This window comes from Pteronotus mesoamericanus, unplaced genomic scaffold (assembly GCF_021234165.1).
Source record: "Pteronotus mesoamericanus isolate MK-2021 breed Mesoamerican mustached bat unplaced genomic scaffold, CSHL_Meso_final contig_25, whole genome shotgun sequence".
Lineage (NCBI taxonomy): Eukaryota > Metazoa > Chordata > Mammalia > Chiroptera > Mormoopidae > Pteronotus > Pteronotus mesoamericanus.
The window spans coordinates 12,962,940-12,986,893 of record NW_026555105.1 but is presented as its reverse complement, the minus strand read 5'-3'; the positions used below and the strand labels follow the sequence as shown (position 1 = coordinate 12,986,893).

Below are 23,954 nucleotides of genomic sequence, written 5' to 3'. Positions count from 1 at the left end.
GCTGTGGGCCACGGTTTCTTAACCAGGGCTTTCTGAGGCTCACTCAGTGAGCGATCCCGGCATGTGGACCTGACTTCCACGTTCCACCTTGCACTGACACACCTCTTGGAGAGCTCACTGTTCGTCAGTCTGGGGCGAGGCCTTGGCATCTACATGTACAACGTGTTCTGATGTGTGTCATCAGTTGAGAACCACAGCTAAATCCATCTATATATTATTTCTCTGAAGGGAGAATACCCCTCGAATGGTTTAATTTATCCACGATCAAGTGCTGAAAAGATAAGCGTCTGTATCATCCTGGAGCAACATGTAGAGATCTCAGCCACGATCTGAGAGCAGGATGTGGGTTTGGTACATGCAGGGATGTGAGGAGAGCCCTTTATCAGACACGGGCCACAGGAGGTCTGTAGGGTCAAAAGTGATCACACACTGCACTGGTCCTGGCCAAAGTGATGCTATTAACTCACCCTAAGGAGCAGACACGAGGGGATTAAGAGGCTTGTACCATCAGCCACTCTCTGAACTTCTGTACATGTTCTGAGAGCTCACACGGGCCCTCAGCTCACTGTCTTCATTTGTCTGAACGCGGGGGAGAACATCCACCTGCATGGCTCCTTTCTCCCACCTCCCAGCCTCTGGGATGGTTCCTCTGTCGCATCTCAAGTTTCGTCTTCCATCAGGCTCTTCCTACTGTGACACAGGGCTGACTGCCCCTGGCCAGGCCCAGCTCCCCTGTGGGCATGGGTTCCCATGGCCCCACCACTCCAGGCAGCGAGCGCTCCCTCTCGGGCCCACTGCAGGGTCCACTGCTCTGCTGCCACGGGCCAAATGACTTTCTGGGATGAACTGTTATTTATTCCTTATGGCAACTGCTATATAATACGACATTAAACTGAATGAGACCAGGGAGAGCTACGATTGAGGAAAGCAGAGGAAAGGAGGGAAGAACGTGTACAATGGACTCATACTCTCTATGTTCTGCTTAGCTTCCATCTCTCTCCATCTGACTGCAGGTCTAAGAAAGCATGTAACAGGGACTTGTGCCAGGTAACACATAATACAAATGATAGGACTGAATTTTGCTGCATTTATGACTCACAAATTCAACCCTTTTACTCAAACAACCTATCTCTCCTAAAAATGACTATAGTAACTACAGAAAGCATATTAAGTCATAACAGTCACTGTGATGATGGCCCTGGACTATAAATTGGCCCATGGAAAGGACTGTCGATGTCCACAAACCACAGCCCCAGGTAATCTCAAAGCAAAGTTCAAGTAACACTTCTGGTGTCCTCTAGGAATGACAGGCATTGCACAGGGCTGGAGCAAACTGCACATGTGGGACAGGTGAAGGAGGCTGTCTGGCAACCCCACCTATATACTGGGACTATCTGACAACTTCATCAAGTGGAAGCTGGGAGTCTGGCAGCCTTATTCCCCCAAATCTTTGGAGGTTCCCACTGCTCGGAAACACTACTTTACAAGACCAAAGTGAAAACGATCAAAAGGTTGGAGGTGACAGATTAGCAAATAAAGATGAAGCATCACATGCAGAAGAGTACTAAGGCCAAGAATGGGATCCCAAGCAGAACTTCTGGTATATACCTATTGGACAAAGCATATCAAAGTAATAAATAGTTATTCTACAATGATTAGTTAGGGTAGAGAAATGACTGTTTTGAAAAAGATTTTACAACTGTTGGGACACAAAAAATGAACTTAAAACCTCACCAAAAGCTGTGTTTCCAAAGAAGTGTTTTCTCCCTGATTTCCTATAGTTGGCCTGAGTGAACTGTCCTTACTCTGCCTGCCTGCTCCCCCACCTAGGTAACCGATTGGTGGGGTGGGGACACAGGCCTCCGGAAGCACTGGCATACTGGCCCATTTCCAGGAACAGGCACTTTATGGCTACTCTTTACCAGTGGGAACTAGGATTGACTTGTCTTACCTGGCGGGAGTTCCTTCAAACGCTTTATCAGCTGCTTCTCCCAGTATCTCTGCTTTTAGGTAGTAGAGCATCCGGACTCGCAAAAGTACCCTATGAGAGGTGAACACATTTATAACACAAACATGTTAGAGCATGGGGGCTGCCTGTGAACTGTTATCCCCCAGCTGACACAGAGAAATTCTGGGCTTCCCCATGCCATTAGTGATATGATTCCCCCATTTTACACAAGAAAATATATCTCGTCAGTCATCTGCTTTCTGAGGTCCCCCATCTTTTTGGTACCAAGGACTGGTTTCATGGAAGACAATTTTTCCACGGACCAGGGTAGGAGGGATGATTTCGGGGTGATCCAAGCACATTGCATTCAACCTCACCTGCTGCTGTGCGGCCCACTTCCTATACCATGGACTGGTATAGGTCCATGGCCCAGAGGTTGGGGACCCCCGTGATAAGTCACCCTGTATTGAGCACGTGTGGCAGAGGGGCAGCAGACACCACTCCTTTGGTCCTTAAAAGAGTACTCCCCCCTTCTCCATGGCCGCAATGGCCATTTAGGCAGAGCTGCCCTCCAGGGGGCTGGTTACTAGTTTACTAGTTTACTGAAGAGTGAGTAATGTTGTTGAAAGATGCTGCTTTTAAAGAGTTTCACTTGTGCATAGTTAGAGAAACATTTTAAAGTCCTTCTCATGGCAACACTGGCAGTGAGTAATGTCTCCTCTCCTGAGATGCTCAATTCACTGTGATTCTGCATGGGCCACGCTCATGCACCAAACATGTTTGAAACAACGCCATCAAGGAAGCATCTGCTGGAAAACTACTGTGTGCCCTGCTCCGTGCTGGGTGCTGTACGGTATGTAACAGAAGGAAACAATTTAACCCTGTTCTTGAGCCCACAGCAGTCTAACTATAAAATGACACCAACCGAGAAAGTGTCAGAGCACAAAGGATGAGAGTGGGGTCAAGCGGGGAAAAGGCTCACCGACGCAAGCACAGGGTGAACGTAAGGGTAGCCACAGAAAGGCTGGCCACGTTCCAGGATACGCTTCATATTCACAGCTAAGCTGCAGAGGTTTGGAAGAATACCTGTCACTTGCTCACCACTCAAGAATGAAGGCTAGCTATTTAAAATGTAAGCCAGTTTACATATACTGATATACGAACTAATCTCTACGTAAGTTGTTCAAAATAAAGGAAGGAAGGAAGGGATGGAGGGAGGAAGGAAGCAAGGAAAAACAATATGTAAAGTGCATTATTTTAGGAAAGAGAAAAGGAGAGCATATTCACCTAAGCTAATCCATGCACAGAGTATTTCTGGAAGAATCAGGTTAACAGTGGTTGCCTTTGGAGAGGGAAAGAGGGACACTGGAGGTGGGAGGAAACTTAACTTTTGAAAACATTTTTAACATATATGTATTACCTACTCAAAAGATGTTAATAATAAAGGATTGAGGCCTCTACAAAAGCGTAATTTCTGCCCTGACTGGTGTGGCTCAGTTGGACATCAGACCGCAAAGCAAAGGGTTGACAGTGAGGTTCCCAGTCAGGGCACGTGCATGAGGCAGCTGATCGATGTTTCTCTCCTCTTTCTGCCTCCCTTCCGTTCACTCTAAAAAGAATAGATAAAATCTAAAAAAATTAAAAAACACAATTTCTTCAATGCAGGGAGAAAGTGCCACCATCGGTTCAGGTTGCAGGTGGCAACACACATAGTGTGAACTTTTAGATTGGAAAAAACCCTTAATTTTCTGGCACATCATTCCTTGCCCTTAACTGTCAATGAATTCAAATAATTTTGAGTCTTCTTCTTTTTTTAAAAAACTCAGAGACTAAGAACTCTGAGAATTTACAACCACTGCTGACCCTTTCACCTGGCTGGCAGCCTTAGGAACCAGAACAAGGGTGTTAGATATAGAATTCCTGTCTGCTGAGATCTAGCTCAGTCAGAGTAAGGCTTTCCTGAAGATGTAAGATACAGACTTGTCTCTAGTTACGTAAAGAGAAGCCTGGGTTAATATTTGGTAGTATCCATAGAATGAGAGAAGAGACTTTAAAGCCAACAGTATTCACTTATGAGAAACAATTCAACTCAGTGGACAGATGGACACCTCCTATTGGAGAGCCACCTCCTTCCAGCGTGAGATGATAATCCCAGCTGGAGCTGGTTTGCAACACTCTTGCTTTAGCCAAACAAAATCCATTAGTATTTCAGGGGCAGTATTGCTTTTCTTTTCATCTCTTTCTTAAAAAAAAAATTTTTTTTTTGTTGATATGAAATATACTTCCCAAAAGTGCACTTTGCATAAACTCAAAGCTTGATGGGACTTTGACAAACTGAACACACATGTGCATGTAGTATCCAGATCAGGAAGCAGAACATTTCCCCTGAAGGCCCCTGGGAACCCCTCCAGTCACTAGTCCCAACCCTGAACGAATAATCGTTGTCCTGACTTAGCTTAGATTTGAAGCAGCTGCTTTTTAACTTTTTACTGTTCTTTAGATGATAAATTCATGTCCCTAAATACTATACTACTAATAACAATGCTTTGAGTACTTACTCTGTGCCAACGTGTATAAGCTGGCCTAATCCTCATAATAATGCTAAGAGGTAGGAACTATTATTAACCCCATATTCTAGTTGAAGAAAAGGCACACACAGGTTAAAGAATTCACTTGCTGGTCAGCAGTGGGGTCAGGATTTAAATCTAGGCAGTCCTGACCCCAGAGCCTGTCTTAACCGTTTTCTGCTATTGGGGAGGCACTAAGCTTGCTACTTAAGAGAGCCCATAATCTAGAAGTTCAAGGGCCAGTTATGCTGGAGAAATTCTGCCTGTTTTCCATTGCATCTCAGGATAGAACCAAGAACCAAGATCAAAGGGTGGAAGTTTCAAGGAAGCAGATTTTAGATTTAATATACAGAAGGTCAATTAATTAGAATCATCTGGTAATTAAATGAGCCTTGCTGCGAAATGGCAAACTCCCATCAGCAGGAAGGCTCTGCAGAGACTGGAAGACGTCCTGTCAGGATACTGCCAACGAAACTCCCACACTGAGTCTAAGAGTTTCCAGGTCTCGTTGGGCCAGAACTAACAAGGAGAGTGGCCCCCATCAGATTCAGAATAATGCAGAGCAGTCAGCACCTTGAAATTGGAACTGGGAGAAGTGCTTTACTGCATTATTCTTGATCCCCAGGGTCAGGCATGCACTCAGGAAAGGTTCTGGGGGTGGTGATGAGAAACGTTAAGGAATTCCTCAAAGGTCAATATTGGTTCTGGTCATCATATGCGATCATCTCTGCAGGTGCAGAGAGAAGCTCTATGTCACCCTCTCCAGCTCAGCTGCTTTTCAGCGCTCCAGACCCATGGCTGTAGCTGTGGATGGAATAGCCAAATGCTGCTCTAACTTAACAAGGCGAAGCCTGAGTCCTTTGTTGTGCTCTTCATCTTTTAGTGAATATAATGATTCTCACTCCATCATGACTGCAAACACTGCCAATCTCCCAGACTATATGGCTTACAATTATGGAGTTAGGTGCTTCTTGTACTCCTCATCACACATTATGGATTCTTCCTTAGTCATGTGTCTCATTTTGACCGTTTCTCCCCAATTCTACAGTAAGCACCCTAATGTAGGTCCTTATGATCAACACTTAAATTATGACAGAACTCTTCAAGCTGGCCATTCAGCTCTAGGTTTACCTTACTCCATCTTGCAAATTATTACAAGATAAATTTTTCTCCCCCAAATACCATATTTATGTCAAACATTTCACTTGTTCAAGAAATAATGGCTGCTAAATATTTACCACAGAGGTTCACACCACAAAGTCAGGAGATCAAGACAGATCAACTTAAGAAGCAGAAGCAAAAGAGAAGAGTCTCACAAAAAATGGGAAGACAAAGAAATATGCCCCACTTGAAGGGAAAGGAGCAATCCCCAGAAAGAAAACTAAATGAAATAGAGGCAAGTAAACTGTCAGAGACTGAGTTCCAAACAATGGTTCTAAGGAAGCTCAACGAGCTCAGTGAGCTCAGAGAGAATTACCAAAAACTACAGGGAAACTATGAGGAACTAACTGCAAACTGTATCAGCATGAAAAAGGACATAGAAACTATCAATAAGAGACAAGAGGAAATGAAGAATACCATTTCTGAATCGAAGAACACAGCAGAAGGAATCAAAAGCAGGCTCGATGAAGTTGAGGGCCAAATCAGTGGGCTGGAGGATAAGGTAGAAAAAAGCTCCCAGAAAGAGAAAGAAAATGAAAAAAGACTCAAAAAGAATGAATAGGCATTCAGGGAAATATAGGACAATATGAAATGTAATAATATCCATATAATGGGGATACCAGAAGAAGAAGAGGATGAGGAAGGGATAGAGAACCTGTTTGAAAAAGTAATGATGGAAAACTTCCCTACTTGGAGGAGAGAAAAAGTCACACAAGTCCTGGAAGCACAGAGGGTCCCATTCAAGAGGAACCCAATGAAACCCACTCCAAGACACATCATCATTAGAATGGCAAATATCAAAGACAAACAGAAAATCCTGAAGCAAGCAAGGGAGAAAGAGGTAGTAACATATAAGGGAGCCCCAGTACGGCTAGCAGCTGACTTCTCAACAGAAACCCTGCAAGCCAGAAGGAAATGGCAAGAAATATTCCAAGTCATGAAAAGCAAAGGTCTGCAACCAAGACTGCTATACCTAGCAAGGCTCTCAATTAAAATGGAAGGTGAAATAAGGAGTTTCCAAGACAAAAGAAGGCTAAAAGAATACACCTCCACCAAACCAGCACTGCAAAATATGCTAAAGGGACTGCTTTAAGATGAAGAAAAAGTTTCTATGAATACCCAGTTCCTTTCAGAGTTGCCAATACTTGATATTACCAATATTTTTAATACTCATTAATCTGATTGTGACAATGATGTTATTTTAATTGTTCCTTTACTATTTGTTGAAACTAAACCTGTTTTAGTATATTTCTTGCCTATTTCTATTATTTCAAAAAAAGCTTTAAATGACTTTGTGGTTTTCTTTATCCATTTACTGATTAAAGGTTTGTAGAACTTTTTTCCCTAAAAAAAAAAAAAAATCTATTAACCATGTTTTAGATGTGTTGCAAATACTTTTCTATTCTATTCCTTGTCCTTTAACTTTTTTATATGTATATTACTATATAGTTATACGTTTAATGTAGTCATATTATCAATATTTATAACTTTCGGGTTTGAATATTTTACATCAGGCCATGAAAAATCTTAGTTCTATTTTCTTCTAAAACTCTTTAGATTCTATATATTGATTTTTAACTCACCTGAATATTTCTTGTATAATGTGTGAAATAGGGCTCTATATTTGTTTTATTTCAAGTAATAGTGGTCCATGCACTTTATTTGTTGAATAAGCCTTATTTTACCCATTGATTTGAAATATCAACTTAATCATATATTATATTGTTAGACAGATACATACGTTTGTCTCTAGAATGCTCATTATATTTCATTGATCTACTTGATTATTTCTGTGCTGATGTCATGTTGGTTTAATTGCTGAGATGTTATAATGGTTCTAAATTTTTAAAAATATTTTATAATTAACTTTGACATTTAAAAAAATTAATAAAATCAATCTGCATTTAAGAAAGGAAGGAAGAAAGGAAGAGAGAGAGATGGAACTCTTACCTTTTGTGACAACATGGATGGAACTGGAGGATATTAAACTAAGTGAAATAAGCCAGTTGATGAAAGACAAATACCATATGATCTCACCTGTAAGTGGACGCTAGTCAACAAAATAAAACTAATGAACAAAATAAACCACAGGCACAGAAACATGGAGCAGACTGAAAGCGGCCAGAGGGAATGGGGAAAAAGGACAATGGTGGAAAGAAGGGGAAGGGACTAGACAAAGAACATGTATGAATGACCCATGGACATGGACAACAGAGTGGGAGTGGGGAGTGGGGGTGGGATGGGTGAAGGTGGATAAATGGGTAAAAATTGAGACAACTGTAATAGAATAAACATGATGTATAAATAAAAAAAAAGTATTGGTAAAAATAAAATAATCAACAAAAAACAAAAACAACAACAAAAAACATTTACCACAGAGCCCTCAGGTAGCCTGCCATTCCAGGTCTGCCCTCAATGAGCTCTCCTGCTTAGCCAGCCTCTTCCGTCTCCCATGTCGTGACTCTGAATCAGTCACATTGAACATGACAGTGGGTCCTGCCCCAGTCAGGCTCTACTATCAACAGCATGTGACCTTAAGTCTGAGATTGAGACCTACTGTCCCCAAAGATCTTGGACTTCTGTGTAGTAGTTTTATTACAGTATAGTGCATGAAACCTATCTTCAAATATTTGGATGAATGAAGGGAAAGGACTGGACTTCATCTGTTGTAAGGAAAGAAAAAACAACTGCCAACAACTACAGAACCATTAGATTGATGTTACATTACAGGGAAGAAGGAAAAACCTAGCAAAACCTCTTAATTTATAAGGCATTAAACTCTTTTTTAAAAAAGATTTTATTTATTTTTAGAGGAGAGGAAGGGAAGGAGAAAGAGAAGGAGAGAAGTATCGATCAGTCGCCTCTCATACATGCCCCGACAGGGGACCAAACCCACTACCCAGGCATGTGCCCTGACCAGGAATTGAACCAGTGACCCTTCATTTTGTGGGATGACATCCAACCAACTGAGCCACACCGGTCAGGGCTAAGGTACTAAAACTCTTTATAATCAGAGGTATGTAGGCAGAGGCTTTCTCACTGCCTTCAGAATGCCAGGGATATAATTCTTGCATGACCTAGGAAGCTGGATTAGGTTTCCGAGGGTCCTTTTAATTCTACTAACTACACTGTATAATGATGCAAATATCCATGTGCAAACTTGTTACTATTTTTGTGGTTGAATGCCTTAACTCCACATGAAACTTCACAAGAATAGAGTTTCATTTTCTACTACTTTTTCCTGTCTCTCCCTACCCCACCCCAGATGTCAGCCCAGGGATGTAAAAATACTGTCTCAAATGCATGTCTATAAAGTTCCTGGATGCAAGAGCAAATTTAGAAGAGGAAACAACTTGGCACAGGGGCTGAGTAGTGGATACTAAGGCCAGCCTTTTGCTTATGCTTCTGTGATCTCAGGGGCGGAGGGAGACAAAGGAAAAGGAGACCAGTGAATTCACTAGTGTCCTAACTGGATTTGAGAGGTTAAATAAAAACAACCCCAGGGTACAAACTGCATTGGTAGAGAGGTTAGGTTCTAGGGGAGAAGAGATACTGTTAAAGCAATTAGAGAGGCTTTAACGCTGGTGAATCATGACCCAACTTAGACCCCATATCCTGCTTTTCCAGACCTTGCATGGAAGTACAGGAACATCAAGTGCTCCTGCAGGGGTCCCAGAACCTGGACAACAGGTAGAACTGCTAGCAGGGGATGCAAAGGGACACACTCACTTGTTGCAGTGTTGCTTGAGGTGTTTCTTGTAGCCATCATCATGCAAGACAACTTCAGGGTTGCAGGTGGCCAGCCAGTCTGCATTCTTTAACTCTGGAAGCAGCAGCTGATTCTTTGTCTTCTTCCCCTTCCTCCCTCTGGGGACTGGAGCAGACAACCCTGAAACAGAACGGCAGGTCAATGAGACAAGGCAGCTTAAACATGGGTGCTCGGACGGAGCTGGGTTGGGCTTGCGAAGAGGCAACTAGGCTGTGTGTGGTGGCTCTGGACAACAGACCCCACTCCTCAGTCCACCAAACAGTGATGGCATAAGGAGATGTGACTGGTTCCCACTTAGTAAAGCCCAGGACCATTCAGTCAAGCAGTAAGAATTTACCAAGCACTCCACGAAGAGATCCAGAAAGGCGTACCATATAACCTGCACCCTTTGGGAGCGTATAGCCTAGCCAGGGAAAGGGAACAGTCGATCTGAAGCCTGAAGGTGAGCTGTGGCCAAGCACAGGGAAGGAGAAGCGCAGCACAAGAGAAGGCACAGACAGAGGTGGAGTCAGCACTGTAAAGTGCAAAAGACAAACTATGGAGACAGAGCTGAGTCCCCGATTCAGAGGAAGAACCCCTGTGATGCTCAAGTTAGTGGGCAGGACTGGAACGTGGGAAATGCTTTTAGTACTTAAACAAAACATCTGGATGATTCTGAGAAAGAACTAAAAAAATCATCATGCTTTCCCACAGGTAACATTCTGAAATATATTGGAGAAAGGGGAGCTCCTCAAAGCACAGCAACATGGACCAACACAGGAAGAGGGAGGAAGTGCAGGAGAGTCCGTGCTTCTCAGGCCACCTCTCACCTGAGTGGTTCTGGAGGGTCTGGGCCTGCCCATCTTTGGTAGGTGTGATCAGTTCCCAAATGAAACTCTTGATCTTCTCATCCCCCTTGTAATGCTTGACACAGTACACCAGCAGGGCACGGCATATCATCTCCATGTCCTTTTCATTCAGGTGCCACTTGAATCGCCCATGGGTCAGGATGTCCTTCCATCGGCCCCAGCTGAGAGTGGAAATATAGAGGGTGTTGGAGGGAGCAAGGGACATGCATGCCCTCAACACCGCAGGACAAACAGGAGCCAAGTGAGCGTCTCATGTTGGGTGTATTGATTGCCCTGTGGGCTTTGTCCTGAAAGGCCTTGGAGGACTGCATGCTGTAGCATACCAAACGTCACTACGGTGACCTGGACACTGACACTTAGAGCTTTACAGGATCACTAGTTTGTTAGGAAGAGAGGAACAAAGATATTTGGAGTAAGGAACAAAAATTTGGAATTAAAACAAGAGTCCAGTGGCAGTATTCAAAAACAATGGTGAACTCCTAGAAGCTCCATCTCTTATTTCCACCAGAGCCAGAGCCCTGCACGAATCAAGCCTTAACAATAACATCTGTTGCACTGACTCCTTATACATCCTTGGGGTAAAAAAGCAGGAAATTAGTACCAGGCAGCAGATTAGTAGCAGAGAGAGAAAATCATGGCACGTCTACAATAAGGCAGCAGAGCACACGAAGCTGGGGCGCTTGGGGGAGGTGGGGAGGGTCATGGGCAGAAAGCACAGTTCACTCTTGCTCTAACAGAGCCCCCATAAGCCTGTAACTCCAGAGGTTGGAGATGCACACTGGACAAATCTCAGGAACTGAAAAACAATGCACAGGCAAAGCCAATACCCACCCAAAGATGAGCAGGTTCTTCTCTACCCGGAAGCATTCGGCTCGGAGGTAGCGTCTGGTTTTGTCATTGAGGCGCCTGGACCTCGTAGGCCTTTCATCAGAGTCGCTGTCTAATTCTGAAAATTCCATGAGCTCATCCTCCTCAAAGGAATTGTAGTGTTTGGTCTGCTTTCTCACGCGAGGCCGGTCGATCACTAAGCTTTCCTAGGAACAGAGAGGACACTGGGGAGAAAGCCCTGCTTCTCTCTACCCCCATCACAAGGCATAAGCATGTCCTACAGACATTCCTCAGGACACATCTGGGAAAGAACCACACCCAGTCTCATCCTCCAGCAGGAAAGGCTCTCCCCAGCACACCTGCTGTGTCCATGACAAGCAGAGGGGATTCTCTGGGACTTGCATAAGTTGATGTGTCCCCCAGCCCCCAGTGCTGTCCTCCTGCCACCGTCTGCTGTCCCTGCAGTCCTTCTAATGGGTATGGGCAGGCAAGGCCCCCATGCCCAGAGGGGCGGTCTGCTCTTGCCAGTAAAGGCTGGAGTGGTGCCCCCCGGCTGTCCTGCCCAGCAGGCAGAGGCAGTCCGCACCCTGGAGACAGGACGAGTCAGAGAATTCCATCTGCTCAGCAACTTTCTGAAGACAAACACACATTCCTGCTGTTCCATTTTCTGCCTTCCACTGACACTAAATGCCAACCTTTTGTCTTTCACCAAAAACAAAGTTCAGGAACCTCACTCACTCTGGTGGCTCCCCTGGCCACAACCATCACCTCTTTTCTAGTCTCCATCATTTCATGCTTCTCACCCCTTCCCCTTATACCGCTTCCTGAAGGCAGGCTAAGCTCCCGAAGACACATCTATGTAGCACAGATAAATTTCTAGTGTCGTGCCTGCTTCAATCACCTCACTTCCCACTTTGGAATGCTCCAACTGCTTCTTACTATCTATAGGGCATAACTCTTTCCTTCCCCCCTTTGGCCAACTGTCCTCCATGCAGAGTGGCTTCTTGATTGTGACCTTGTAAAACACAGGTTACAAAGGACTGCAGAATCTTCCTATCTGGAGAAAAGAGGCTGAATTAAGCAACCTGTGGTGATCCTGCAGAAGAGTTAGCGCTGGGTGCCAGTTGCTGAATCAGCTAGGTATCAGCAGGGATTGTCTCTGGGGTTCGTGGGTCCACAAGAGTTCGATACTCCCGTGAGAAGATAGGTAAAAAGTGATGCATGCTCATCATCAAGAGAGGAGACAGGGTCAGAGATGGAGGGAAGGGAAACTAACATGTAAGGGCTGCCTCAAAACAGGCTAGGCAGCTATAGCCACAAATATCTTCTCCAACCCTGCAAAATGGGCATTACCAAGTCCTTTTTTCACTTGTTTTGGTGAAACCAAGTGCCTTGGCCCAAAGGCGTACCTCCAGTCAGGGGCAGAGCCAGGATTCAAACTCTGGTTTTGTTCCAAGACCATTCTCTCTCTTACGTATAGAAATAGAAAAATTCAAGATACTAAAAGAAAGGAAGTGAAGCCAACACTCTTCCTTATCATGCTCTTTTCCTCTTCCCAGGATTCAGAGGCGGTCTCTTTCACAGGAATGGTGAAACAGAGGTAAAATGGTCACACACCAAGGACGGGACGCTGGCTTGTGTCAGAGGGCTAGATTTGACCTGTGTGGTCAAACAGTTAACACTTATGAAGTTGTGTCTACGTGCTAGGCATGTTTTAAGTGCATTTCGTCTAGCATCTCATTAAACAATTAAGGCTTGGGAGTAAATAATGACTTGAGCTGTGTGGGAATTTATGGTTCTATAAGACACCAGTGAAATGTTCAGTGGAATAAAACATTCTTAACGCTGTACCTTTTCATTCTTTGCTTCAGTGTCCAGTTCAGCTATTTTAGCCCATTTCTGCCAAAAATTTGGGTCATCTAAGGAAATATCTGTCCTGTTTCCTGAAGCCACAAAGCTAGCCTGTGAAGAAGACAAGAGTCAATACGTTGTGCCTGAACAAAGTACAAATTAGTAAGACTACTATGTTATTTTAGGTGCAGCAGAAACTCAAACACAGCCTCCAAAATGAATGTGAATTAAAAAAATCTCAACGTTTTTCTTCTTTTTTAAAATTGGGTGAGGTAATTACAAATTCATTCTACAGGATCATTTTTTTTTTTTACATTAAACTTGGAAAAAGGAAGACAAGACCTAGAATACAATGGCAATGTGTTACTTGACGCCTAGTTCCCTGTAAAAGAAGTAATTCTTCTAACTTCCTCGGTTCCACCAGTTACCCAATGTCTGCTACAGAAAAGGCACTGGGTGGGCAGTATGAGGTGGACAAAGATAAGCAATGGCTATAAAACACAAAATGTCCTACTGAAAACAAGCCACATAAGTGACCAAACAGGAGATTTAATCAGACAGGTCACAAAGCTCAAGGAGCCTGTGATCAGGGAAACCTGAGAGTGATCTGAGAAGTGGTCTGATGAGCTAAATTCTAAATCCAGTGACCTGCACGGCAGAGGAAAGAGGCACCTAGACTAGAAGCTGGGCTTCTTGAGTAAATTCTTATTTTCTCATGAAATGAACAAAATACTTGCTTGAGTTTGAGGACTGGAGTGTTCACTGGAATACTGACCAAGGAGTGCTCTGCAAAGGAATCAGGGTGACCATTCAGGGGCTTCAGAGCAGTCTTTGTGAACAGTGACTAGTGCACACCGCAAACTAAGGTGACTATCCTGCCCACTGAACACCAGCTCCCAAAGGTGAGGGGTGGTGTTTTCCTTCTGTGGCTTCTGACTCATTACTGACACACCCTCTAAGAACCTGTCTCTTCAGCCACACCAAATATATGTGCAGCCAATCTCAATGGTTTGTATTTAGGGAATCAAAACGCCTGGATAATAAGGGTCAAAGCATAAACGATTTTCTCCTCGCTCCCCCCAACACAAACTCTGGAGAGAAGGTCCTATACCTTGGCAAAAGTGGACCCCTTCCCTTCAGACTGGATGGTGATAGTGTGAGTTCGCCTCTGCAGAATCTGGTCTATGTCTTCTTCACAGAACTTGGAGCCTTCATCTTCCTCATCCATTAAGGCTCCATAAGCACCTTTCCGGAGCAAGTCCTCTACCTCCATTTTTGAAAGCTGTTGTACCTGGACAGGTCACCAAAGGCTACTCAAAAAGTGGAAAATGCACAGGAGAAAAACAGCCTCAAATATGGCTGTTGTGACTCAGTACACAGCTCCTCAACTAATTGCACATGTCAGAAGAATAAAGACATGGACAAGCTTGAGAAAATGAAAACCCAGAAAAAGACACTCAAGAGAACCATGGAGAGGGCAGGCACACAATCCTGTATAGGGAGCTCTGGAATAACACCCAGCACATGACCCAACGGTCTTAACATTCTTTGGGACGTTGGTTATTATCAAATGTCACAAGCCATTAAAACCATCAACCACTGAAGAGGATATACTTAATATTTATTTTATATTTTAGTTTGAGTCTGTATCTTTAAAAACCTCCAGATGTACCAAACAAGCTGAAGAATAATGATTTCTTCATTATTAAATAAATACATTAGTATTGGAAATGATGTCATTTCTTAACTGAAGAAAGGATCCTGTGCCAAGTGTGATCTTCCCAATTGCTTGTTGAAAACAGGAAATGGGAGTTCAAAACACCCTTTCCTGGTTCTAATTAAGAATCTGGTTCTCTTTACATCAATCACAAGAGGGAATTCCATGACTCGCAGCACTGGTAACGTGAAGTATTACACTTAGCAACACATGCATAGCTAAGAGGATACAGAACATCTGGACTAAAGACAATTCATTTAGAAAGTTTTAATTCCCAATCTTTGATGCCCCAAGCCCAGAGATTAAGGAGATACTCTGCTTTGTTTACCTATACTTTAATATAATTTAAGAATCTTAGCTGCAATTTTTATACCCCCTAGAGGGGAAAATATTTGAATAACAGCCATATTTCAAGCTGCTAAGATATTCATTCATTTATTCACTGACCATCATGCACTGAGTATATTGAATATGCCAAGGACTGTTAGGGACCTTGAGGAATACAGATAAAATAGGTTCCATTGTACCCCCAGGGGAGTGTAAATTCCAGAGTATGAGATAAAGCATGGTGACAATAGATAATTTAGAGTTAAGACTGTTAAAGATCTACTGACTTCCAATGGGCACTGTAAACAACTCTGTTTACTGAAATGTTACTCCATGTTGGGCAATCCTTCCATGTAATTGTTCCTACAGATTTCCTTTATCAATTTATCAAATGCAAAGACCTGACCCTGATTTACCCTCCACTGTAGGGAATTAGCTAACAAAGTTGTGTGGCCTGACTCAGTTCAGTGAAAGTCAATCTTAAAACAGCTGTAGGAAGGAAGAATCTAGAGAGGCCCCACCTCTGTGATGACTGCTTAAGGCTCCACAGCAGGTACCGTCATACTCACCCCATTGGTGCCACCCTTCCGGTTGATGTCCTGAAGAACTGCCTTGTCTAGACCCAGCTTTAGGCTGGCCTTGTCAAACATTTCTCGCTCATAGGAGTTCCGAGTAATGAGGCGATATACCTTCACGGCTTTACTTTGGCCTATCCGGTGACATCGGGCCTGAGCCTGGGAAGGAAGGAGGGTCATGTACATCATGTCACCAGATATAATGGCAGTGGCTCAAAAAATGGGGAAATGCTTAAATTCTATGCGGTATAAGTGGTCAGATCTCACAGTTATGAGTCATGGAACTGATTTAGGAACAGAATTCACCCAAATGTCAGCTGTCCTTTCAAGGTCACTTATTTCGTCACCCACTATTTATTGAGTGACTGCCACGTGCTAGGGGAAAGTGCTGAGAAGAACACGGTTTACTCCCCCCACTAGCCTGTGAACTTAGTGGAGGCACTCAATCCCGGATGCTGTCCTGCTCTTTTGGGAAATGCCTCAGAGTTGGTACTCCATTTTTTTATTTTTTTTCATTTTACTGTAGAAAATTTCACACAGAGACCAAAGTAGAGAAAAGTATAATAACCTCTTAGGGGCCATCCTGTTTCATCTTTATTATGCCTCTACCCTCCAAGATTATTATGAAGCAAATCCTAGGCACCATATTGTTTTATACTTATACATTTCAATGTGCATTTCTAAAGGTAAGGACTTTCAAGAAACATATTACCGTTTCCATACTGCAAAAAATTAAGACTGAGCCTGTTCCAATTTCCCTGCTTGTCTCATATATATATTTTAAAGCTTGCTTGCTGGGACCAGGATCCAAATAAAGACCATACATTGTAAGTGGTTGATATTCCCTGCCTTTGATCTCTTTTTTCAAATGCAATGAATTTTCTTTTTTTGAGAAATCAGCTATCTATATTATAGTTTCTCCAAGTCTGCATTTTGCCATCTTCATTCTGGCTGTGTCATGGATCATGTTCCTTGGTTCCTGATATCTCCTCTAAACTGGAAATTATATCTTGAGACTTAACCAGGCTAAGATCTCACTTTTGGCAAGTGTATTCCATAGGTAGTGTTGAATTTCCATCAAGAGGCACATGATGTCTGGTGGTCTTTATTTTGTATTGATGATCACTGCCTAGACTGATTAATTCATTAGGAGTTACAATTTCCCTCATCAAGTTTTTGGTTATCCTGATACACAGTTCATATAGAAGAGACAAGGTAAATGTTTAATTCCTTCTCTTTCTTTAATCAGTTTCCAAAATAATATCCCCCAAAAGTGACCAAGGAGGATTTTTATTACTTCTTTTTAAAGGAACACAATAAAGTTGCATTTAAATTAAACATATACTGCACCACTCTCAGTATTTTTATTGCTGTTCAAAAATGGCTGGTGAGAACCTCTTCAACTTGGCTCCTGAGTTCTGACATGATCCAGTCAAATACAGAAAGGAGGGAGACTAGAATAAACTCTAGTGTTAGACTAGGATGAGCTCATGGTTAGAATGTGTGCATGTATAAACATACATATACATACAGACAAAGGAAAAGGTATGGGTATGTCTGTGTTTATGTCTGCATACTATTTCAAAAACCAGTAGTCTCTGATGGCTCCCTTGCTTTCTGGTAAGACATGTTTCATGCTCCTATTGTATATTTCCTGCCCAGAACTGGAGTCAGCCATTTTTTTTCAAGGAGTCCTAGTTTCTTTTATTGGGAAATGGTAGGTAGAGACAATAATCTGGATGTTCTAGAAGGTTAGTCATTGTTTCTAGGCCTGTTCAATGGGCAAAACAGAAGTATTTGTGTGTTTACAGTAGATGCAGCCATATGCACTAAAAGACAAAATATATCATGAGATCATACTGACATTTTAAATTCAGATTTAAAACTATAAAATTTAAATTTCAGTAGTCATATATCTGTATCTCTTTTTAATAATGTTTAAAAGTTGAGTTCCTAATCCCAACAATATCATCACTCATTTGATTTATCCCATGATATACATAACAGTACTGGAAAAACAGTGCCAATATAATCTCCCCAAAACATAATTACCAAAAACTGTAAGATTTCTGTTTTCTCCCATTTAGGGTTATATTCCACTAAGTAGGTACAGTCAAATTATAGTGTTTTAAATACACATTTGTAGGTAGGTTTCTTTTTCACAGTGGTACAGTCAGCAATTTCAAAACAACTTTCTGTGTACACCAGGAATGAGCAAATTAGTACATCTATTAATGATAATAGGAATCGATGTTTTCATTGTTGAAAAAGGAAGTTATGAATATGAAAAGAAAAACTAGAATAACTCTGTGGTGTTAAAGTGGGCTTGGAGGTATCAGTATTAACTCAAGGTTAGGTATGTGCATGTGTGTATATGAACATGCATATATATAGACACAGAAATAGATGTGGCTATATGTGTATTAACACCTAACTTTATGTACAAATGTATTCATATACACACATCTACATATGAAAACGTGTATATATGCATATTTATATTCTGTGTGTGCATGTATTCTAGCTATGTCCACTGAGAGGGTCTAGAAGCAATGGTGTACCAGTGGCAAAGAATACAACTAATTCTTAGATCTTGGTTTCTAAATACCATTGTTCATAAAGACAGAACAAAGGCATGTTAGAGAAAAGGTTAATTCCAAGGCTGGGGTAGACAAAGTATAAGATAAGCCTGAAACATATTACTGTGTCAGAATGCAAGGAAGTACTCAAAGAATGATGGACCCATATCAAAATAACACTGAAACTTGAGGAGGCCTCCACTGGCTAAGTCTAGGACTATTGCAACATCAAAATAAATACACATAGCAATGGAATATAACCCACTGAATAAAAAAGAACCCATGAGGACATATTGACATAAATAAATGTGAGAACAGGGAAAACTCTTCCTATTTATAGTGGAATATAACCAACAAAATGTGGGGAGACAGAAAATCACCCCTTTGCAGCCATCACAGTGATGACTGATTGAAGCAAGAATAATCAATGGAAACTAAAATGGGCACAACTCTGATGAAGAACAGGGCACTTACACAGTCTCAGAGCATCTCTCCAAAATTGGTTATTAATTTCAAAGGGAAAAATAGCAACTTACAGTGGAGAAATCTGGCAGATGTCACTTAACTAAGAGACCAAAGTCTATACTGTTGGGCAAACATCATGTTTCTCGTGTTGTGGTGTACGAGGACATCTCACTTCATTAGTATTATTCAACCTGAATCCAGCCCCGACGGCACACAGACAAGCCGAGGGACAATCTATGAAACAACTGGCCTGTACTCTTCAAAAACATCAAAGTCATAAAAGGAAAATAAAAATTGAGGAACTGATCTACAAAAAAGGAGACTAAAGAGAAATGAGAATTTTAGGTATTGGGTGATCCTGGATTGGATCTTAGGGGGACTAATAGCTATAAAGAATGGTGAGGGAAATCATAAAATTTGGATATAGACTATGGGCTTAGGACAGTATTCTCATTTCCTGATTCTGAGAACTGAGTTATGTTTATGTAAGAGACTGTCCTGGCACTTAGGGGGCAATTTACTCTCAAATGGTTCAGAAAAAAAATAGTGTGTGTATGTGTGCATGTGTATGTAAGCACTGAGAGATGAGGAAAGGGTCAAAAACAGCAAAGCTAGTAAAGTCAATGGAGCAAGTTGTAAACAGTTGGTAAATATTGATAATGGTATACGGGAGTTGCAAACTGAAATCATTATCAAAATGACAACATAAATTTTAAATATAAACATTTGAAATAATTTCTCTCTTGGGATTATGCTGTTTACTTGATATACAGCCGGATTCAACTGTTCCATTTTGCTTTAGAATTTTAGGAATTTATTTTTCCCTACATTAATTTAACCAAAATGAAGAGAGTGGGAAAGAAAGAAACTAAACCCAGTAACTTTGGAAAATGGTCTTTTTTTTTTTTAACATACTCTAAGACTAATGACCACAAAAAAACACTGAAGTCCAATGTTACAGGCTGGTAAATTTACTTTTCAAAGAACATGGGTTACCAATTCTGAAACTAGTATTCTTATGTGTTTACTAGGATTGAACATGAGTAAATACTCTTTGTTATGATAATGAGATTCAGGCTTCTCATAGCCAGGGAAAGAGTTACAAACAAAGAGGAGGGGAAGACTAGAAAGAATTCTGTAGTGTTGGACTGGAATCAGAAACCTAACAATGGATGGACAGAAACAGATTAAATATAGACGTGTGGTATGAATGTTTGTGTTAGTATACATACATATATTTCCTAGCTGTCTGCTCAGACAGTCTAGAAGAAGTAATACTACAGTAGCAACGGGCATACCTAGTAGCCAAATCTTAGTTTCTAAATGCCATTCTTGAATAAAAGAACCAGGGTTCTTTGGAGAAATGGTCAATTCCATGGCTATGGCAGGAAAAATGGGACATGAACCTGAAGATATTGTGGTGCCAGAAAGCAAGGAAATGCGCAAAAACTGATGGGAGCTTTCAAACGACATAGGAGCCAACTTGAAGGACCACCGCATGACCAATTGGAGCAATAAATAAATAATGAGATTAATGAATTATAACCCAAAAAATAAAAGGAACATACTTGAGTCCATACTGATATAAATAAAGAAATGGTGGGCAAAGGTCAAGTGCTCTTTCTAGGAAAAGCCCAATTAATAAATATAAAAGGAGCGACTGAAACAGAAAATTAACATTAGCCAAACACCATAATAATAATTAGCGAAGGCAAGAACCATTGGTGGATGCTAATAAAATTAATAGGCAAAAGTATGAGAAATGAGTTATTCAGTCTCAAATTATCTCCTCTCAAGACATTAATTTTAAAGGTAAAAATAGATATTTACAATGGAGAAACCTACCAGACCCCATTCAACCAAGTAATTAAGGCTAACTTCACAAGTAGTAAGACATATTGACATCATGTACCCTTGATATGATACAGAGAAAAGGTCATAACATCACTTCTATGATAGTCTTGCCCAAAATACATAACTTCAAAATCTGATCATAAGAAAACATCAAGCAAACACAAATTGAGATGTTCTAGAAAGCAGCTAGTCTGTATCCTTCAAAAGTGTCAAGGTCATGAAAGGAAGGACAGAAGCTGTCACAGATGAGAAAGGAGTCTTTACTTCTAAAGGAAATGTAAGATCCTAGATTGAATCCCAGATCAGAAAAAGAGCACTTGCAGGAAACTGAAAGAATATGAAGAAGGTCTGTAATATAAATGTTAATTTCCTGGTTTTAATAATTATATTATGGTTATTTAAAATATTCATATTAAGGGAAGCTAGGTAAAGAGTCCTAGAACTCTATACTTACTCTGCAACATTTTTAAAGTTTAAAATGATTTCAGACTTTATTTTGTTTAATAATGCTATAAAATACTTAGGATGGTTCCAAAGTCAAATACGCAAAAAGATATTATTTGGAAAACTAGCTTCTATCCCTGTTACTTCTACCTTGTTCCCTCACTCCCTTTATAGGTAACCACTCAAAAATAAAGTTCTATTTGTTTGTTTTATTTTTCCATGGGGGTTGGAGAGGAAGAGGCAGGCTTTTTTACATAAATGCTAGCATACTACATGTATTTTTTTCCACCTTATTTTTTTTCACCCAACACTGTATTCTGGAGTCTGCAGCAATTATTTCCTATTCTTTTATATTATTGGTTATCAATCAGTCTTCTATTACTAGACAATTAAGTTGTCTATGGCTATGACAATTAGTTGCCACACCTTCTTTCTGTATCTTTCATGGTAGTAAACCTTTAGTCTTAGGGGAAGATATGATGGAAACTCTGGTAATTAAAGGAAGAGATCAAGGTAAGTAATATTTGCTTCCTGGAATCCCTAAAGCAGCAACAACATGTGGCCATAAGTACTGACACTGATTTTCGTTTTCTGGCTCATCTGGTGTTGAAATTAAACTACAGGAGGAAGTTTAAGACATGTTCTGAACCAAGGTCTAGTAAGAGGAGCTCTGCAGACATCACTGATTCCCTCTTTGGTATTCACATGCCCTTTCTTCCTCACTACCAGGACTCAGGTTCTTGCAGAGGGGAGCAATGTGTTCAGAAGAAACCACTTCCAGCCCCTCCGGGATGGTGAGGTAATACAGTTCTAGACAGTGAGACACAGCAGAAATCTACTGGGGATATTTGGGGAGGTTCTGCTCTCCTGAAAAAAGCATCACACCTTCCTGCCTAGGACACAAAGTGTCTGCCTTGGAACCAAGATGAAGTAATCCACATTTCCTGAGGATGGTGAAACAGAAAGACAGAAGGAACCTGGGACTCTGATGACACTGTGAAGCTGCCTCAACGGTCCTGGACTATCCACCTCTGGACTCCTTGCTAACTGAAGAAAACAAACCGGTTTTGGGGGTCACTGTCGCGAGCAGCTAAATGATACCAGGAGACAAACATACCTTCTACCAAGATAACTTACCTGAAAGGTAACCAGATGAGTTTTGTCACATTTAAAAGACTCATCATTTTATAGTCAAGTTTTAAACAGTTAATTGTATATTCCTAATTTTCCTAATCAGTACTCACATACAAAAACATGTGGTCAAGAGAGAAACCTTGAGAATCAGGGTAGCAACTGAGATGAAGTCCTAATAAGATCCATCAGCAAGGTATAAATACAGAACCTCAGAGTAAAAGCAAGTAGGAGGAGCGGTGTTTCTCCCCAACACAGGGAAAATTATAGAGCTCTAATGTGCCCCAGCACCATTTGCAGGCCCAGTTTGTTCTTTAGTTTTTAATATATTTGAGGTGAATGAAGGCCTATGGGAAACAAGTAGTGATGTTCACATCCCCATAATTGCAATGGGAAAAAAGGGGGAATAGATTATGTAGGTGCCTAAACAGTGAGAGGTTTCCAATTCAGGCCTTTAATTTACTATTGTCACTTTCAAGACCAGAACCTGGCAAAACCTTACACCATACCTTTACCATCATGTGAAAATAAAACAGCTGGTACAAAGAACCAAGCACAATGGTGATTCCTCTCTTGGCCCTTATGTTACTTTTTCACATGATTAGCTCTATTACATTTAAAAAGTACATTTTCTTTAATACTTTAAAATACTGCTTGTTTCTTGATGAAAAATCTGTATAATCAGAGAGGTGTGAAAAAACCCCCTACAGTGCCACCTGAACCCAAGCACTTTTAGCATGCCGGTATAACATCCCAGCCCAGTTGCTATGCACAAGCATTTTTTTTCAAGCCTAGCAATTTTACATTTCTCCTGCCAATCTACAAGTCTGCCTATGCAGGTCATCCACTCATGCAGAAGAGGAAGCGGGCTCGCTCTAGCATGAATCAGGGAGCACTAAGAAGCAGCCTTGGCTTTTGCAGACCTATGTTTGGAATTTGAAATTTCTACCTCCAGATTTATTCCTTGCAGAAAAGTATCATCCCCTCTTAAAACGTAAATGTCTTTGGGAAATGGGACAGATATGTTGCCCACAGACATAAAATCACTATTTCAAGTCTGTGATTCGATTTAATCACCCGAACCAAAGTCCTAGGCACCTTTGCTTTCCCCAGGGCCTCACCTGCCGTCTGGGTCTCAATGAACGCATCAGTAAGTCAGTCAAGAGCTGGCTGGGAAAAGGAAGGAGAGAGGAGATGACACGGAAAAGGATGCTTTTGGGCAGCAGAAGAAAAGGAGCAGGGAGTGAAAAAAGAGAGGACACTGAAAAGAGAGGCAGGAGAGAATTCAAAAGAAACCTGACTGCTTTTAGTAGAGACTGAAGCTGCCCAATGAGTGTCTGGCCCACCTCTGCTGCAGGGGTGCCACTTAGGCTCATGCCCCCGCAAGTGGTTACTTATGCTTTTCATTCCCTCTGTCCGCAACATTCTCCCTCCGATCCATTTATTTAAGATTCTTCCCCATCATTTAGGTCCCTGCTCAGACGTCGCTGTCTTTAAGGTTTCCTAGCCCGGATCAATGTAGCCAAGTGGGTTGGGCGTCAGCCCACAAAGCAAAAGATCACCAGTTCAATTCCCAGTCAGGGTGCTTAGGAGAGGCAACAGATCAATGTTTTTCTCTCACATCGATGTTTCTCCTCCTCTCTTTTTCCTTCCCTTTCCCTCTCTCTAAGAATAAATAAATAAAATCTTGAACAAAAAAAAAAGGTTTCCCAGACCACTTTCTAAATCAGGGCACCCAACCCCCATCATTCTCATCCTCTTATCCTGTTTTATTTCTTTGCACTAAGTATTGCTACCTGTAATTCATATACTTTTCCTTGTTTACACATCACAGTGCCACACAATTTGGTTTACAAATGACTGCCTCCCTGCTGAGTTTTAGTCGATTAT

The 23,954-nt window shown here is 41.5% G+C and overlaps 1 protein-coding gene across 2 annotated transcripts in view; it reads right to left on the bottom strand.

Annotated features, from left to right (window-relative positions):
- CHD6 (chromodomain helicase DNA binding protein 6) overlaps positions 1-23,954 on the bottom strand; it is a 173,705-nt gene that overhangs the window by 41,519 nt on the left and 108,232 nt on the right. For both annotated transcript variants that reach the window (XM_054573731.1, XM_054573730.1), the window contains 7 exons: positions 15,586-15,750; positions 14,084-14,263; positions 12,973-13,083; positions 11,125-11,327; positions 10,255-10,454; positions 9,406-9,565; positions 1,952-2,041 (listed from right to left, as the gene is read on the bottom strand). In XM_054573731.1, coding sequence (XP_054429706.1) covers positions 1,952-2,041; positions 9,406-9,565; positions 10,255-10,454; positions 11,125-11,327; positions 12,973-13,083; positions 14,084-14,263; positions 15,586-15,750 — 1,109 coding nt within the window. The remainder of the gene's footprint in view (positions 1-1,951; positions 2,042-9,405; positions 9,566-10,254; positions 10,455-11,124; positions 11,328-12,972; positions 13,084-14,083; positions 14,264-15,585; positions 15,751-23,954) is intronic.